The sequence below is a fragment of the Manis pentadactyla genome, chromosome 11 (genome assembly GCF_030020395.1).
Source record: "Manis pentadactyla isolate mManPen7 chromosome 11, mManPen7.hap1, whole genome shotgun sequence".
Lineage (NCBI taxonomy): Eukaryota > Metazoa > Chordata > Mammalia > Pholidota > Manidae > Manis > Manis pentadactyla.
In genome coordinates this window covers 106,466,266-106,483,332 of record NC_080029.1, presented here as the reverse complement: position 1 = coordinate 106,483,332, position 17,067 = coordinate 106,466,266, and the positions used below count along the sequence as shown (strand labels likewise).

The following is a 17,067-nucleotide window of genomic DNA, read 5'->3' as shown; positions in this document are numbered from 1 at the left end:
AATATATTCTCCCATACTGTAGGATGCTTTTTGTTCTGTTGATGGTATCCTCTGCTGTACAGAAGCTTTTCAGCTTGATATAGTCCCACTTGTTCATTTTTGCTTTTGTTTCCCTTGCCTGGGGAGATATGTCCATGAAGAAGTTGCTCATGTTTATGTCCAAGAGATTTTTGCCTATGTTTTTTTCTAGGAATTTTATGGTTTCATGACTTACATTCAGGTCTTTGATCCATTTCGAGTTTACTTTTGTGTATGGGGTTAGACAATGATCCAGTTTCATTCTCTTACATGTAGCTGTCCAGTTTTCCCAACACTAGCTATTGAAGAGGCTGTCATTTCCCCACTGTATAGCCATGGCTCCTTTATCATATATTAATTGATCATATATGTTTGGGTTAGTATCTGGACTCTCTATTCTGTTCCACTGGTCTATGGGTCTGTTCTTGTGCCCATACCAAATTGTCTTGATTACTGTGGCTTTGTAGTAGAGCTTGAAGTTGGAAAGCGAGATCCTCCCTGCTTTATTCTTCCTTCTCAGGATTGCTTTGGCTATTTGGGGTCTTTGGTTTTTCCATATGAATTTCAGAACTATTTGTTCCAGTTCATTGAAGAATGCTGTTGGTATTTTGATAGGGATTGCATTGAATCTGTAGATTGCTTTAGGCAGGATGGCCATTTTGACAATATTAATTCTTCCTACCCAAGAACGTGGGATGAATTTCCATTTGTTAGTGTCCTCTTTAATTTCTCTTAGGAGTGTCTTGTAGTTTTCAGGGTATAGGTATTTCACTTCCTTGGTTAGGTTTATTCCTAGGTATTTTATTCTTTTTGATGCAATTGTGAATGGAATTGTTTTCCTGATTTCTCTTTCTGCTAGTTCATCGTCAGTGTATAGAAATGCCACATATTTCTGTGTATTAATTTTGTATCCTGCAACTTTGTTGTACCATCCTTGCATACCTGAGATGAATCCCACTTGATCATGGTGTATGATCCTCTTGACATATTTTTGAATTCGGTTTGCTAATATTTTGTTGAGTATTTTTGCATCTATGTTCATCAGGGATATTGGTCTGTAATTTTCTTGTTTGGTGGGGTCTTTGCCTGGTTTTGATATTAGAGTGATGCTGGCTTCATAGAATGGGATTGGAAGTATTCCCACTTCTTCTGCTTTTTTGGAAAACTTTAAGGAGAATGGGCATTTTGTCTTCTCTAAATGTCTGATAAAATTCAGCGGTGAATACATCTGGTCCAGGAGTTTTGTTCTTGGGTAGTTTTTTGATTACCGATTCAATTTCTTTGCTGGTAGTTGGTCTGTTTAGATTTTCTGTTTCTTCCTTGGTCAGTCTTGGAAGGTCATATTTTTCTAGAAAGTTGTCCATTTCTTGCACATTATCCAGCTTGTTAGCATATAGATTTTCATAGTATTCTCTAATAATTCTTTGTATTTATGTGGTGTCTGACATGATTTTTCCTTTCTCATTTCTGATTCTATTTATATGTGTAGATTCTCTTTTTCTCTTAATAAGTCTGGCTAGGGGCATATCTATTTTGTTTATTTTTTCAAAGAACCAGCTCTTGGTTTTGTTTATTTTTTCTGTTGTTTTATTCTTAATTTTATTTATTTCTTCTCTGATCTTTATTATGTCACTCCTGCTGAATCTGGGCCTCATTTGTTCTTCTTTTTCCAGTTTAAATAATTGTGAATTTAGCCTATTCATTTGGGATTGTTCTTCCTTCTTTAAATATGCCTGGATTGCTATATACTTTCCTCTTAGAACTGCCTTTGCTGCATCCCACAGAAGTTGAGGCTTTATGCTGTTGTTGTCATTTGTCTCCATATGATGCTTGATCTCTGTTTTAATTTGGTCATTGATCCATTGACTATTTAGGAGCACGTTGTTAAGCCTCCATGTGTTTGTGGGCCTTTTTGCTTTCTTTGTACAATTTATTTCTAGTTTTATACCTTTGTGGTCTGAAAAGTTGGTTGGTAGGATTTCAATCTTTTTTAATTTACTGAGGCTCTTTTTGTGGCCTAGTATGTGGTCTATTCTGGAGAATGTTCCATGTGCACTTGAGAAGAATGTGTATCCTGTTGCTTTTGGGTGTAGAGTTCTATAGATGTCTCTTAGGTCCATCTGTTCTAGTGTGTCTAGAGCACTGTGTGTGTCTAGTGTCTAGAGCAGTCCCTTTAAAATACACTGTAGAGGTGGTTTGTGGGAGGTAAATTCCCTCAACTTTTGCTTGTCTGGGAATTATTTAATCCGTCCTTCATATTTAAATGATAACCATGCTGGATACAGAATTCTTGGTTCAAGGCCCTTCTGTTTCATTGCATTAAATATATCCTGCCATTCTCTTCTGGCCTGTAAGGTTTCTGTTGAGATCTCTGATGATAACCTGATGGGTTTTCCTTTGTAGGTGATCTTTTTTCTCTCTCTGGCTGCTTTTAATACCCTCTCCTTGTCTTTGATCTTTGCCATTTTAATTATTATATGTCTTGGTGTTGTCCTCCTAGGGTCCCTTGTGTTGGGATATCTGTGGGCTTCCATGATCTGAGAGACTATTTCCTTCCCCAGCTTGGGGAAGTTTTCAGCAATTATTTCTCAAAAGACACTTTCTATCCCTTTTTCTCTCTCTTCTTCTGGTACCCCTATAATGCAAATATTGTTCCATTTGGATTGATCACACAGTTCTCTTAATACTCTTTCATTCCTAGACATCCTTTTATCTCTCTCTGCCTCAGCTTCTCTGTGTTCCTGTTCTCTGATTTCTATTTCATTAACAGTCTATTCCACCTCATCCAGTCTGCTTTTAAGTCCTTCCATTGATTGTTTCATTTCTGTTATCTCCCCCCAGACTTCATCCCTTAGCTCCTGCATATTTCTCTGCAGCTACATCAGCATGGTTATGACTTTAATTTTGAATTCTTTTTCAGGAAGATTGGTTATATCTATCTCACCAGGCCCTCTCTCTGGTGTTTGAGTAGTTTTGGACTGGACCAGGTTCTTCTGCCTTTTCATGGTGATAGAAGTGATCACCGGCAAGTGGTACGTGTGTCAGCTGTGAGAACAAAGTCCCATCCTGCTTGCTGGTCACCTTGCCCTTCTCTGCTGCCTGTGCCAGTTACCCACACACAGGGAGTGGTCTATGGGTTAATCCCCTGAGCTTCCGTGGGTGGGGTAGCCCTCAGGATGGCCTAGGACACTGCCAGGGGTCACAGGCACAGGGCATGTGTTTTACTGCGAGAACGGTGCCCCTTCGTGCCTTCCGGACTTTGTGCCGGCTTCCTCTGTTTGTGTTGGGCAGCCGCACGCATGGGGAAGCCTCTGGGTCTGGTCTGGGTAGTTGAGCGCTGGGAGAAGACTCTGTGTGGTTGCTGTGGGTGGGGCTGCTCCCCAGCTGGTCCGTAGCAATGGTGGGTCAGCCAGTTTGCTTGCAGTGCCGGCAGTGGGGAATGAACAGCAGGCTGCTTATCACCGCAAGGGGCTTTGGAGCTGCTTTGCCACCCACAGGGTTAGGGCGCCTGAAGTTCCTTAAGAGTCCCAGCCTGCTCAACTGAGTGTGCCGGGACTGTTTTGTCTACCTGTTAAACCCTCGTCCCTTTAAGACTTTTAAAGCACCTGCTTTTCTTTTTTCCCAGGGGAGCCGGCTGTGGGGAACTGTTCTCAGTCTCAGTCTTGGATTTTACTTTTCCATTTCTCTAATATCTAGTACACCATGCAATGTGTATCTGTGTTCCTGGTGCAGATTACTAGGGCTGGTTATTTAGCAGTCCTGTGCTTCAGCTCCCTCCCCACTCTGATTCTTTTCCTCCTGCCAGTGAGCTGGGGTTGGGGGAGTGCTTGGGTCCCACCGGGTCACAGCTTTGTATCTTACCCTTTTCGTGAGATGCTGAGTTCTTGCAGATGTAGATGCAGCCTGTCTGTTGTACTATATCTTCTGGTCTTTTAGGAATAGTTGTATTTGCTGTATTTTCAAAATATATATGGTTTTGGGAGGAGATTTCTGCCACCCTACTCATGCTGCCATCTTGAGAAATCCTCCCCTAACTGAATTCTTAACAGCATGACATTTTACTCTCAAATATACTCTGGTTTGAGCAATAAATTATATGGACACACTACCCATAAGGAACTCTCCTTTAGGATAGCCTAAGGCTGTGTTGAATACAATTTGAAAACCAGAGACTTAAATAAAAATGAATTAATTCAGGAAATAATTGGTTGAGTGCCTCCTATGAGCTATTGTGGGCCCACTTCTGCCGCTGGGTAGGACATCCACCCATGTTTCACATTTACCAGGGGCACGAACACCTCCAAGCCATTAGAAGCCTGGCTGATGAGTAGACATGGCCTGGTGGGCAAGAGGGATTCTCCTCCTGGATTCCCTTCAGCTCTTCATTGTCAAACCAGACAGGACCCTTGAGACCCTGGAGAAAACCTAAATGGTGCAGTTTCTGAAGTCCCGGGCCTCTGAGCATCCCAAAGGCCCTCTTCAGTGTGTACAGCATGCCATGGCACCCATCACAGCAGCCCTTGAGGCCCCTGGGACCAAGGGGGAGCATGTCCCATGGGGTATTCACACAGGATCCCCGTCTGGACTGACAGTCAGACACAGAAACTTCCTCAGCGCCTTCGAGCCAACCCTGTGGAGCTGGCCACAAATGGTTGGGGAATCTAACTAAGAGGAGAACAGAGAAAAAGGAAATGGAAGAGTTGAACATGGGAGGAGAGAGAAAAGAAGGAAAGAAGAGAAGAGTTAGTAGGAAATCCACATTCCAAGACTTTACCTTCATTTTCAGCAGCTGGTTTTCGACTTGTGCCACCTCTAACTGCCTCTGCTTCTCCCGTAGCTTGTCCATGGATACTTCATATGTCTGCTGCAAATTTCTGATTTGATCCTTGATGTTGCTATTTTCCAAAGTAACATCCATGAGGGTTTTCTAGTGGGATGAAAAAAGCATGGCTAGTAGTGTGAGAAAACCTAGCCAGTCATGCACCAGGACATCCCTGTGTCATTAACCACTAGGCAGGTTGATCAGGCCACAGCAGCTGCAAGCCAGAGAGCTGAGGGGCCCCCAGTGGTCAAGAGGTCTGGGTGGGCCATGAGCCTCCTCCCCAAAATACCCCACAGTATTGCCCATACCACTTTTCACTGCTTAGGATAGAGAGAAATGGATTAAAATGGGGCCTTTCTAAGGAAAAGTGTTCATAACATATAATTTCACATGGAAAACAACTGGGTTTGAAAATACTGAGTATAGAACAAACTATTTTGAAAAAAAAAGGTATAAGCCTTTGTTCAAATTTGTTTGTGCAGAGAAAATTTTTTAAAGAGTAGTATGAATTTTATCAAAATAAGTAGAGTGGTTAACTCTATATGATAGGATTACAGAGGGTATTAATTTTCTTTTTTGTGTTTTCTACATTTCCCAAATTCCCACAGTGAAAACAGAAAATGTAGCGTGCATTTTGTAGAGGGGGGATGCCACTTTTTTCTTAAAGGGGGCATCACTCTCTACTTCTCGACTGCCCGCAAGGACAGCCATAACATTGCTGAGGTTACTATACAAATGCTTCACCTGCCTCTCAGGCAGAGATGGGGGCTGAGGAAGAATACCAGGGAACAGAGTCTGGTGACTCAGACAAGTGCCTGACAAGTGTCAAAAGCCTATTGATCATTGCTCCAAGGCCCCCCACTGGAGCAAGAATGTTTAAATTAATATTGTTGTCATTCAGTGCTTCAGATTCTACTTGTTACCTCTCCTTACAGAGAATGGCTTCCATAACCCCAAATTCCTACCACCTGACTTGGGTTATGGGCACCTTCTACAACCTCCACAGGTCATCTACAGCTTTAGATCAGATTTGGGACCTCTGGTGTTGGACACAGACCTGTGCTCTCTGTAGATGATCAGTCTCTGAAGCTTCCTCAACTCCCTAACCTCCACTTTGGATGAAAAGCATTTCATTCCTAAACCTACTTGAATCAGGAGAAAGGATTTTCAATGGTGGCAAATAAAGAAAGCCATCTGGAAGTATTAATCACAAAATACTCAAGTTATAGCTTTAGAAACCATCTGGTGCACCCACCCCCTCTCCAAGCCCCACTGGCCTTACAGATACTACTCTTGTGCTCATGACCTACAGCTGGACCAAGAGACCAGGGTTCTAGTCTTGGCTCTGCCACTAGCCAGACACCTTGTTCAAGTCATTTCCCTCTGTTGACCTCAGTTTGTTTATACACAAAACAAAGCAACTGGGAATCACCTCAGTTCTTTCCAGCTCTGACACCCTGTGAAATCAAACCAAGGGTCTGGGCTTGCTGTCAATAAAAATGAAAATGGGGTAGACTGGACAATGGACAAGATTGGGGCTCCACAGAAATACACTGGCTATTCTCAGACTCAGCTGGGCTTCCTGGCTGTGAGATGGTATACCTTTCTTTTCTCCTTCTTAACAGTGGTTTTTAATCTTTTCATTCTAAGGTGCCTCTGTCTGCCCCAGACTAGAGACCGGACCTTGACAAGGAGTCAGTCAGGGTACCTGGGTTATGGCTGACCTGGAGTGTCAGAAGGATGGCAAATCTCAAGTGTGACCAGGAGGAAAACCAGAAACTTAGTGCAGACACCAACAAGGTCTGAACCCAGGTGAGGTGAAGGACTTCCTGGTTGACCAGGAGTGAGATGCCCGAGAGGGAGAGAAAGGGAGCTTTGAGGGCAGGAGGAAGGGAAAACAGGCTCCTGAGTAAATCAGACCCAAAGCAGAGCTTGGCCTGAGGCCAGGGGAAAACCAGCAGGCACTAAGGAGGGCCAGGAAGGGTGGGCCTCCCAGACAAATCCCGGTAGGATGCCCACCCAGGCTCACTGCTAGACAAGGGCCTAGCTTTGCGGGGGAGGGGGGTGAGCTGCCCTAACAGCAGTTACTAAGAGAATATGAGGTCCTAGGGGAAGTGGATAATCCCAACATGAATGTTTATTTGCATATCTGATAAATTATTTTTATAGAACCAGAAAGGATATGAAATAGCCTGTGGAATTTAAGAGGAGGATAAAATGATAAGAACCAAATAAAGCTAGAGTAGAAGCAGAAACTATTATTTGTATATTGGAAACTAAAGCCAAGGGAAGCTGTTTCAAGTGAACATAACACTTTGCTTTGAACACTTTCAAGTTAATCTGCATGTTAGATGTGGGACTCAGAGGAGTAGCAATGGGCAGCAATCTGAGTAGTTAACCCCTAGCAAATTCAGTTAATCAAGAGAGCAATCCCCTTGAAGGGTGTTGACAACACACATTTGCACAAATGCAGAACATGGATCTATCTGCTTCCTTGTCTGGTACAGCAAGATATTCTTTGGAAGCCACATGATTTCTTTGAATACAAAATAACTTCTAAACTAGAAAAACGTGTCTAACAGTCTCTGGGAGTTACTTGCCACGAATGAACACAGACTGTCTTTGGTTCAGTCTGTCTTTTCTGTGACTGGGGGAACTTCCCACAACACGGGCTCCAGGGAGCAGAGGCTGTTAAGCTGTTTCAGGCACTGATATTTAAGACCTTTCGAGTATCTAGTGGAACAAGTGACATTTCTAGAACTGAACTCAGGATCTAAGCACCTTTTAAAGGGGGCCAGAACAACCACAACTCCAAGGTGTAAAGTCTCCAGTTAGAAGTGCCTATTTTAATGCCCTTCACTATCTTGCTGGTATGGTCTTTACTGCGGCTATGCTTAAAGGACTCTGAACGACAAGGTGGGGACATCCTGTGACTGACTTTTCTACAAAGGCACAGGACCCACTCTTAGCGGAGCCTCCTGCACTGTAAAAGAGGGCACCCCACCGCTGCTGAACAGAGGACTACCTGCAGGTCAATGGAGTCCGAAGCCAAAGCCGAGTTCATGGCATTAAAAGTATCCAGGGCTGACGACTGTGTCTGGATGTGACTCTCGAGATAGTCTTGCTGAGCCTGTGAAACCTGGACAGACAAAACCAGTCACATGGTTACACTGGACCTTCCTCCTGACAGTAGCCACAGTCATTTCAACAGACATTTCAAGTACCCTATGACCCAGAGAGTGGAGAGACCAGAATATTTCTCCTCTAGGTAGTATTTACTCATTCAGCCACAGGGTCTCACAACACTGTGCCCTTATAACAACACTGTAAGTCTGGGGAGAGGAAATCCTGGGACAAAATACCTCTAAAAACTGAAATCAGTCAAAGGGAGAAATAAAGTTTAAAACCCGTTTACTGCTTACAAACTGCAGTCCAGGGCCATCTCTCTCCTCTGCTCCTGAAGAAGCAGACAAGCAAACAAACCAGCCCCTCCTTTTTTTAAAAATTTTATCATGAATCTACAATTACATGAAGAACATTATGTTTACTAGGCTCCCCCCTTCACCAAGTACCCCCCACACACCCCATTACACTCACTATCCATCAGCGTAGAATCACTAGTCTTCCCTGTGTTGCACAGCCCTCCCCACGCCCCCCTACATACCCCCTTTCTTCCCCCCCCTTATCCCTCCCTTCCCACCCATCCTCCCCAGTCCCTTTCCCTTTGGTAACTGTTAGTCCATTCTTGGGTTCTGTGATTCTGCTGCTGTTTTGTTCCTTCAGTTTTTTCTTTATTCTTATACTCCACATATGAGTGAAATCATTTGATACTGTCTTTCTCCACCTGGCTTATTTCACTGAGCATAATACCCTCTAGCTCCATCCAGTTGTTGCAAATGGTAGGATTTGTTTTCTTCTTATGGCTGAATAATATTTCATTGTATATATGTACCACATCTTCTTTATCCATTCATCTACTGATGGACATTTAGGTTGCTTCCATTTCTTGGCTATTGTAAATAGTGCTGCGATAAACATAGGGGTGCATCTGTCTTTTTCAAACCAGGCTACTGCATTCTTAGGGTAAATTCCTAGAAGTGGAATTCCTGGGTCAAATGGTATGTCAGTCCCTCCTTTTAAACTTTCAGGTTCAGACACACCCTGGTTTGCCCAGGTAATTATCCATTGACATGGAGGTGAACTTCTCTCCACCCCTGAGGATATGCAAATGCACTAGAGCCAGGAGAGAGACTCTGGAAATGTTACAATTTTACCCACAAACACTATGCAGCAGCTAGAACATTCCCCATTATAGGGAGGAAACAGAATCAGTGAAGTTAAGGGATTTGCACACAAACAGCTAAGAAGTGGCACAGCTAGAATTGAACCCAGTTGGAATATCTTACTCTTTCTAGTCACCATAGAAAGAATATACTTTGGCCTCACCCAGTTCTCAAGAGTTGTTTGGGGTTGCTGTTGTGTTGTGTCTGTTGGGTGTGTGTGTTTAACATGTTTGAGATAATTTAAGAGCAGCAGCCAGTCTTAAACCTTAAAGAAAGGCTGGGCACACAGAGGGGCAAGGAGGCAGCAGGCCTAGGGATGAGGGATCAGGGAAGGCCCTGGTGTGGCCTGCGGGAGCCACAGAAAGCAGCCAGGAATGACACAGCGAGAGCTGCACTCTGGACAGAGGAGGGAGGGCTCAAGCAGCAGCCAAGCCCAGGAGTCTGGGGCATGTTCTTGTGAGGGGCATGTCCATAGGGCAGTAGTTCAGCAATCTTAATCTGGCCGTAGGAGGTGCAGTGCAGGAGGAGACTGTAGGCAGAGAGATGGGCTCCTGTGACTGCTCCAGCATGAAAAAAATGAGGGTGTGCAGGAGATGACAGTGGAAAACAGGAGGTAGAGACTTGTTTATGCACCTATTGCAAATCCGATCCTCTGGTTTTAGTCACAGTCATTAGTGTTTGCAGTGGATGGCAGAGTGAATTTCCTTAAGTAGCTGAGAATTTCACAAACCTCTTCTTACAAGCCAACAAGAATGAACTAGGTAGGTATGTTTATATATCCTCACCCCTAAAATCAAAGCAGTAGGTCTTACTTAAGCAGATAATTTCACAGCCAAGCCATAAGTTAAACTCTTAACGCACAACTGTGGTAACTGGGCTCCTTTCCTGCAGACAGTAATTTATGGGAAGGATGTCACATATATATGGACATTTTTTTCTTCAAGATTATTAATCACAAAAATTTGTAAAGAATTTTTCTCATAAGCAGTAACTTGGTTAGACCAGAGGAAAGTTATTTTTTTTCTTAAAATTTTGAGTAAGGTAATACATTCATAGTTCAAACATTTAAAAAGCATAAAAGGTACACACTAAAATAAATATCCCCTTCACTCCTGACCCATCTGGTCAGTTACCACCTCGCCCACTCCGCCTCTCAGTTGAGTCACTGTTAATTACTTTCTCAATTATCCCTCTTATAACTTTGTGTGCACACACAAAACAATCTGAACATACTGATTTTTCCCTCCTGTTTTATGTAAGTGACAGCACATTAGGCATATTTTCTTATATCTTGCTTTTCTCACCACCTACTTACCTCTTGAAAATCTTTCTGTATCTCTTTTTGAAGAGCCCACTCATTCTTTTTATTCCTTCCTTTCTTTAAAATCAATTTTGTATATTATACTGTAGAGATAATTAATTTTTACTTTCCTCTTCTTAACAGACATTTAGGTTTTCAACATTTTCACTACTGCAGACAATTCTGCAACAATTAAGTTTGTATATGCCATTTCACATATGTGGGACTTTATACAATAAATTCTTAGGAATAGAATTGCTGAGTCAAAGGATATAGGCATTTATAATCTTAGCAGATACTGCCAAACTGTTCTCCCTAAGAGCAATGCAGAATCAGGTTCTATCCAGTGATCTGCCTCTTTCCCCACAGTGCTGCTAATATAGCGTCTTGTCCCCCTCTTGCTCTGCCAGTCTAATAAATAAAAATTACATCTCAGGGTGGTTTTAATCTGAATTTCTCTTACTGAGAGTATACTGAGCATCTCGTTATACATTTAAGAACTCTTTATCTCTCCTTTATATAAATTATCTGTAACCAGTACTGTGCCTATTTTTATGAGTTGTGGCCTTTTTCTTCTTGGTTCATGGGTGCCCTAAATACTCAGAAAGTTATCCTCTTCTCTACAATATGAAGGCAAAAAATTTTCCATTCATCATTTGACTTTGATGTTTTTGCCAGCACAAGTTTTTCATTTTAATGTAGTCAAAGTTACAAACCTTTACTTTTGTGATTTTGAGATTGCATGTCATAGTGAAAAAAGGCCTTCCCCATGCCAAGAATATAAAAGAACTTCACATATTTTCTTCTGGCATTTTTAAGTTTCACTTTTGGCATTTAAGTCTTTAATCTATTTGGAATTTATCCAGGTATTAGTCTGTCCCAACATTACATATTAACTGATCCATTTTCCTCTGTTTATTTTAGATGCTATATTCATCATACATTGGGATACATCTATGGGCCTTTTTTTATTGATGTCTATTTATTTATGTACCAATGCTATACTGTTTTAATCTCTGAGACTTTTGAGTTTCTTGTAATAGGGCTAGTCTCCCTCATTGCTTTTTCTTTCCCCAGAATTTCCCCAACTCTACCTGTTCATTTTCTGTATACCTTGGAATTACTTAGAACAGTTGCAAAGACATTAAACAAAAATCTGTTGGTATCTGATTGGGCTATATTAAATTTGCATATTAACTTGAATAGTATTGATATCTTATGATGTTGAATCTTCCTGTCTATGCACACGGTATGTCCTTCTACTTGTTACAGTCAACACCTAGATATTTGGTAGTTTTTGTGTGCTATTTCCTCTGTTTTTTTGTATATTGAAACCTATTTGTTGGTATCTATTAATTTTGTACCCTGCTACCTTACAGAATTCCCTTATTGCTTATAGTTTTTTTAATTGGTTCACTTAGGCTTTCTGGGTATATAATTGTAAGCTGTGATAGTTTTACATCTATCCAGTTTTTATACCTCTACGTTCACTTTTCTTGTTTACTTCAATTGGCTAGTCTGTCAGGTATAATGTTAGGTAGAAATGGTGATAGCTGGCTTTCTTGAATTATTCCGACTTTGGAGGGAATGCTTTGTATGTAAAGATAATTCTGGCCACAAAAATTTTCCTCTAAGTAATAAACGTCATTCTGTAAAATTCCCCAATTCACTCAAAATATGATTCCATGTATAAAGAACATCATAAACTCTACTGTCTTCTGGCACGAGGCACTGAGAGACTTCTAAACTCTACTATCCCTCCACATTTCCAAGTCACTGAGATATTGACTTACTGACAGGTCCTGGGTGAGGTGCTGAATCTTCTGTCTCATTTCATCATAGTCTCCATACATCCGCTTCCTTACTTGTTCCAAAGTGGCTCTCACCTGCAATCCACAAGGATGCTAGTTAAAGATCAAGCTATAATGTTTCCAAGTGAGATTGGCAAAACTTTTAAGAAACCCTACTGAGAGAAGAGTCCCACAAAAAACAATCTTAAAAACAGAACTATTTGGGAGATTAAGAGAGAAGATTACTCCTAACATCGACTTAGGAGCCAAGGGAATTATCCCAATAATAATAATAGTCATAATAAATACATATTGTGATTATATATATAATTATAATTCTTTATTAATATTAATTACCCAAAAATAAGCTCTGAAGAAAAAAATGGCTTGTTGAAATATCATGCTCAGGTGGCATGAGGGACTTCCTCCTGCAGCCGTACTTGCATAGCTAGCATGCTGTTTTAAACAAGACCACCTGTTTATTAGGGGTGATGGGACATCGGTGGAGACTGGGGAAGGAGGAGAGCAAGTCAAGATGCCAAGCCGTCCCTAGATGAATTCTAACAACGGAATGTACTTTCTTGCCTTTAACTACAAACATTTTGGGAAAATGAGGCTAAAAGCACAATTTTCATTCTGGGCAGGCAGAGTGGCTTTCATCCATCACCCTGAGTTGGTTCTTGTGTTGCTCACCAGCGGGGAGTGGGCAGGATGTGGAGCTGGTGGCAAATACTACAGGAAGCAAACTGGGCCAGTCACTCATAGTGAGAGCGGACAAACAATCCCATAAACACACTTAGGAATGAGGAGATCGGGGGTAGATGTGAAGCCAGCTATAGAAGGTGGGACGTGGAAATCAATTTTAAGTTGCAGATCACCGTTCAGTTCTGGCAATTCAGGTCAGAACCACCCCTGTAACCGGAGCACATGTCATCCCTGGTTTATGACCAGACTGAACCTGCTGTCTTTGTCTTGAGCAATTTGCAACTCTCCACTCTGCTTAGAAGGTTTACCTCTGAAGGAGTACCATGCTATCTGGGGCATTTAAGTGAGGAGGGACTACGAATTTCCATGAGAAAAACATAGGAGACTGAGAATGTTCAAGCTGCTCCTATATAGGAAAATTAGGAATGAGATACTCTGAATGGTTAAAAATTATATTTGGGGGGTAGGATGACTGGAGATTTGAGCCTGATGACTGTCACACATGTCCTGTGCATTAGTACATGTGTATAGCTTTTGTGGCTTTTCTCCATTTTCTCTGTTAAGCATTTATCATTTCTTCAATGAAAACAAGATTATTTTTTATTCCTTATACAGGCATCCAAATCTTTCAAGATACATTAAAGAACATGCCCAAAGCATTTATTACTTTTGATATTCAATAAGAGATGTTCTTTTCAAAAACCATATAAAAGCTGACAACATGATTTTGTGTCTTATCCACAAGCCCACCAAATAAAAAGAGGTGCATGGAACTGAAGGTTTTAGCCTTAGGGGTCCTTCCCAGCTCCCACAGTTCATAGATGAGAAAACTAAAACCAAAAGAGAGGGCAAAAAGTGTGGGGCAAATACAGAGCTGGACCTTGACCCAAGGTCCATGGAGGTCCTCTCCACTGGCCCACAGGGCCCCTGCTTCTTATGAGCACTTTCTAGTCCAAAGTCAGTGCTTAGGGCCCGTCAGTTTCAGAGCAGCTCATTTCCTTTCTATCGAATCACTGTAGGTGGTCAACGGGGGCACTGATCAATCCAAGGAGACCAAAGGGCCACCAAGGAATGGTGACAGGTGATAGAAGACAAATAGATAAGAAACAAAAAATTGGAAGGAAATGCTCCCAAATGTTAACATCTGCTCTGGCTGAATAATGGAATTATGAGTGATTTTGTTTTCTTCTTCATACCTTTTTGTATTTTCCAAATTTTCTCCAAAGAGCATGTGTCACATAGATAAGAAATGTAATATTACACACAAAGAAATGGCATTTGTCGGCCTGGCATGGATGACGTCTACTATGGATGACTTCCCAGCATCCATTTCAACCCAGCTGAGTGGTCTGAATGGCCACAGTCATCCCATTCCCTCAGCCAGGGACGAATTTGGGAGTGGGCATGTGACCCAGTCCTGGCCAGTGAGATATAGGGAGAACCCTAATGGAGGGCCTCTAAAAAGAAACCAGAGATGAATGGCCTCTTTTCTTCCTCCAGACACTGTAATATTTTAACGCGATGTTATGAGCCACAGGCCAAAGGAGGACAGAACCAAGGGAAACTCAAGAGAAGTAGAACCAGAGCCTGGACATGCCCTGCCTAGAGCACACTTATCTCAAGACTTATCCCCACGTGCGACAAATTTCCTTTTGGTGTTGGCATTTCTGTTACTTGAAGCCAAAGCATTTGAATGTGGTCAGTTGTCAAACTCACACATTAGGAGTGGCCAACGTAATAAGCAAAACCACTTAAGAGCCTCCATAGGAAAGAAGCCACTTGGTCTCCAGAGCGTCCCTACTTAGTAACACCTGGAAGTTCACTCTACACCCCATTGCAAAACTGCACCTCTACTTTTAACATTTCCATGAAGATATAGACAAAGATTTCCATCCAAAATGATAATACTAAAATTCTTCCAGGATGCCTGATTACATTCACATCAGTACTTACAACTCCACCCTCTTACATGCTACAAAGAGTATAAACAAACAACAAAAAATCCTTAAATGACTCACATCTCTGATGTAGTTCATCTCTTCTTTTAACTGACTGGTGGACCAGCCATACACCACCATTTCTTTCTGTTGATTTTGATCTGATCTTCGGACCACACCATAGACAACACCTTGAGGAAGTCTCCTGGTCGGTTCTCCATTGCCTAGGTCAGGGTGCTACAAGACATCAGGAAAACAGAAAGGAATAGTGACTCCTTAGGCCTCGTGAAAGCAGCTGTACTAATGGGCCCACACTGCATAGCCATGCAGGCTGTGCCCAGCACTGAGGTGCCTGGCTGCAGGGAGAGAGACTGGCAGAAATCCAGCCTGGTCTCTGCTCACCAAGCTGTACCTGCCTTCGCCCTGGAGGAAGAGCAGCTTTCTCTAGTTTCTAACAAAGTCCCAGCCACGCATCTAGTAGTTCATCTACAGGGCTATCTTCCCAGAGAGGGTGCCTTTTTCTAATTCTCACTAAGGTACCAGTTGGACTTACGTTTGTCCCTGATAACAAGAGCAAGTGTCTGAATGCTCACATTCTTGGGAATGCTGCTTTTTCCTTTATATCAGGTCCTCTCTATGCCTTCATTCTCATCACTAAATAAGTGGCCTGAAATGCATGAGGTTCAGCTACTCAGGGGAAGAATGTCAACTTCTGTCTGGCAACCAAATTGTCTCCTGAGGTTAGGACTGACCCTGGGCCAGCTCTGAGGAAGGAGGTGGGGTGACTACACAACCTGTTGTGATCATTCACAAGGTATTTCTGAAAAGTTAGGTAGCGGTGGTGTGACATCACTCTGAAAGAGTCTTCCTGCTTCTTAATTCCTTCAGGTAAACTCTGACCTGGGACGGGGTACTATGTCCAAGTCCTAACACATCTTTATAGAATGAAGGCTCAAGAAACAGGAGAAAGGGAAATTAAGATTTGTGAGCACCTTCCATAAGCTAGAAAGGTCCTTTAGCACATGTAATCACTATAACCACTCTGTGACAAAACTGAAGCTCAGAGAGGTTAAGTAAAATGCTTAGAGTCGCACATCTAGATTCAAGCCTGATTCCGTCTGACAGTAAGTGTACTTCATCATACTGGAAACCTTGTTAGATGCAGGAGGACAGAGCAGGGGACTCCACACATGGAAGGGAAGGGGCAAGCAAAAATCAAGACCAGGGATTGAGACTTCATAGACAAACCAGTCTAAACCCAATTTTCCCTGGGGTGGACCAAGGCACCTCAACAATCACAGAACAAAAGGCTGAATTCCATAATTGCAACTCAGTTCCCCCACTAATTTTTAAGCCACCTTTGCATAAATTCTTCCATGCACTCACAAAATATTTTTGATATACAAAACTTCGGCTTTTCAAAAGGTAATTTGCCTTTTAAGTCATTTGTGGCAGAAAATAAATACTATATGATCCCATTCATTCAAATTTTGCAAAAGCAGGGTGTAGAGAGATATGTGACAAATCATTAATAGTAATGACCTCTAAGGCGGGGACAGCAGAGTGGGCAAGGGTGCAGGAGATCAAAGTGACTCTCAATCTTTTCTTTATACTCTTCTGTATGCTTTGTTTGTCTGTTTACAATGTGGACTATTTTAAAAAGTAAGAAAACAAAACGGCCATTGCTACCCACCCTTCTGCACATACTTGGAAAGACATGGGATGTGAAGGGCTGTGACACTCTGCATTTGTTTCCAGAAAAGGTTTCCACCTGAGGCCCTCACACTTGGGCCCCCTGGCACTGATGCAACTTTTGAAATCTGTACACAAGTTTAGGTGAATGGGCTATTAAATGGCTCTTGGTGGAATGACAAGCTGGGATTAGATATTCCTTATTTACCAGACATATAATTAGGAAGAGGTAAAGCTCTCATGAAACTCCCCACATACCAATAAAAAAAAGCATGCTCTTTCAGTCACACACTCCACCCAGGTCCTGAAAAACAAGCAGGTGACGATACGTCGGGTGCCATGCATTTCTGCAAAGTAGAGGCTTTCACAGGTGGACTGGTTTTCAGGAAAACGTCTGGCAGCCAGAGACAGAAGACTCTACCTCCCTACCCATGTGGGGTGATGAAAACCACCACCGATGGAGGAAAATACAAACAATGCCAAGGACAGCCAGGTCTGTGAAACAGCACCAGAGGTCACG

The 17,067-nt window shown here is 42.2% G+C and overlaps 1 protein-coding gene across 3 annotated transcripts in view; it reads right to left on the bottom strand.

The window, feature by feature from the left end:
- MYZAP (myocardial zonula adherens protein) overlaps positions 1–17,067 on the bottom strand; it is an 89,282-nt gene that overhangs the window by 49,224 nt on the left and 22,991 nt on the right. For all 3 annotated transcript variants that reach the window (XM_036903008.2, XM_036903006.2, XM_036903007.2), the window contains 4 exons: positions 14,937–15,092; positions 12,217–12,309; positions 7,866–7,979; positions 4,793–4,945 (listed from right to left, as the gene is read on the bottom strand). In XM_036903008.2, the coding sequence (XP_036758903.2) occupies positions 4,793–4,945; positions 7,866–7,979; positions 12,217–12,309; positions 14,937–15,092 (516 nt within the window). The remainder of the gene's footprint in view (positions 1–4,792; positions 4,946–7,865; positions 7,980–12,216; positions 12,310–14,936; positions 15,093–17,067) is intronic.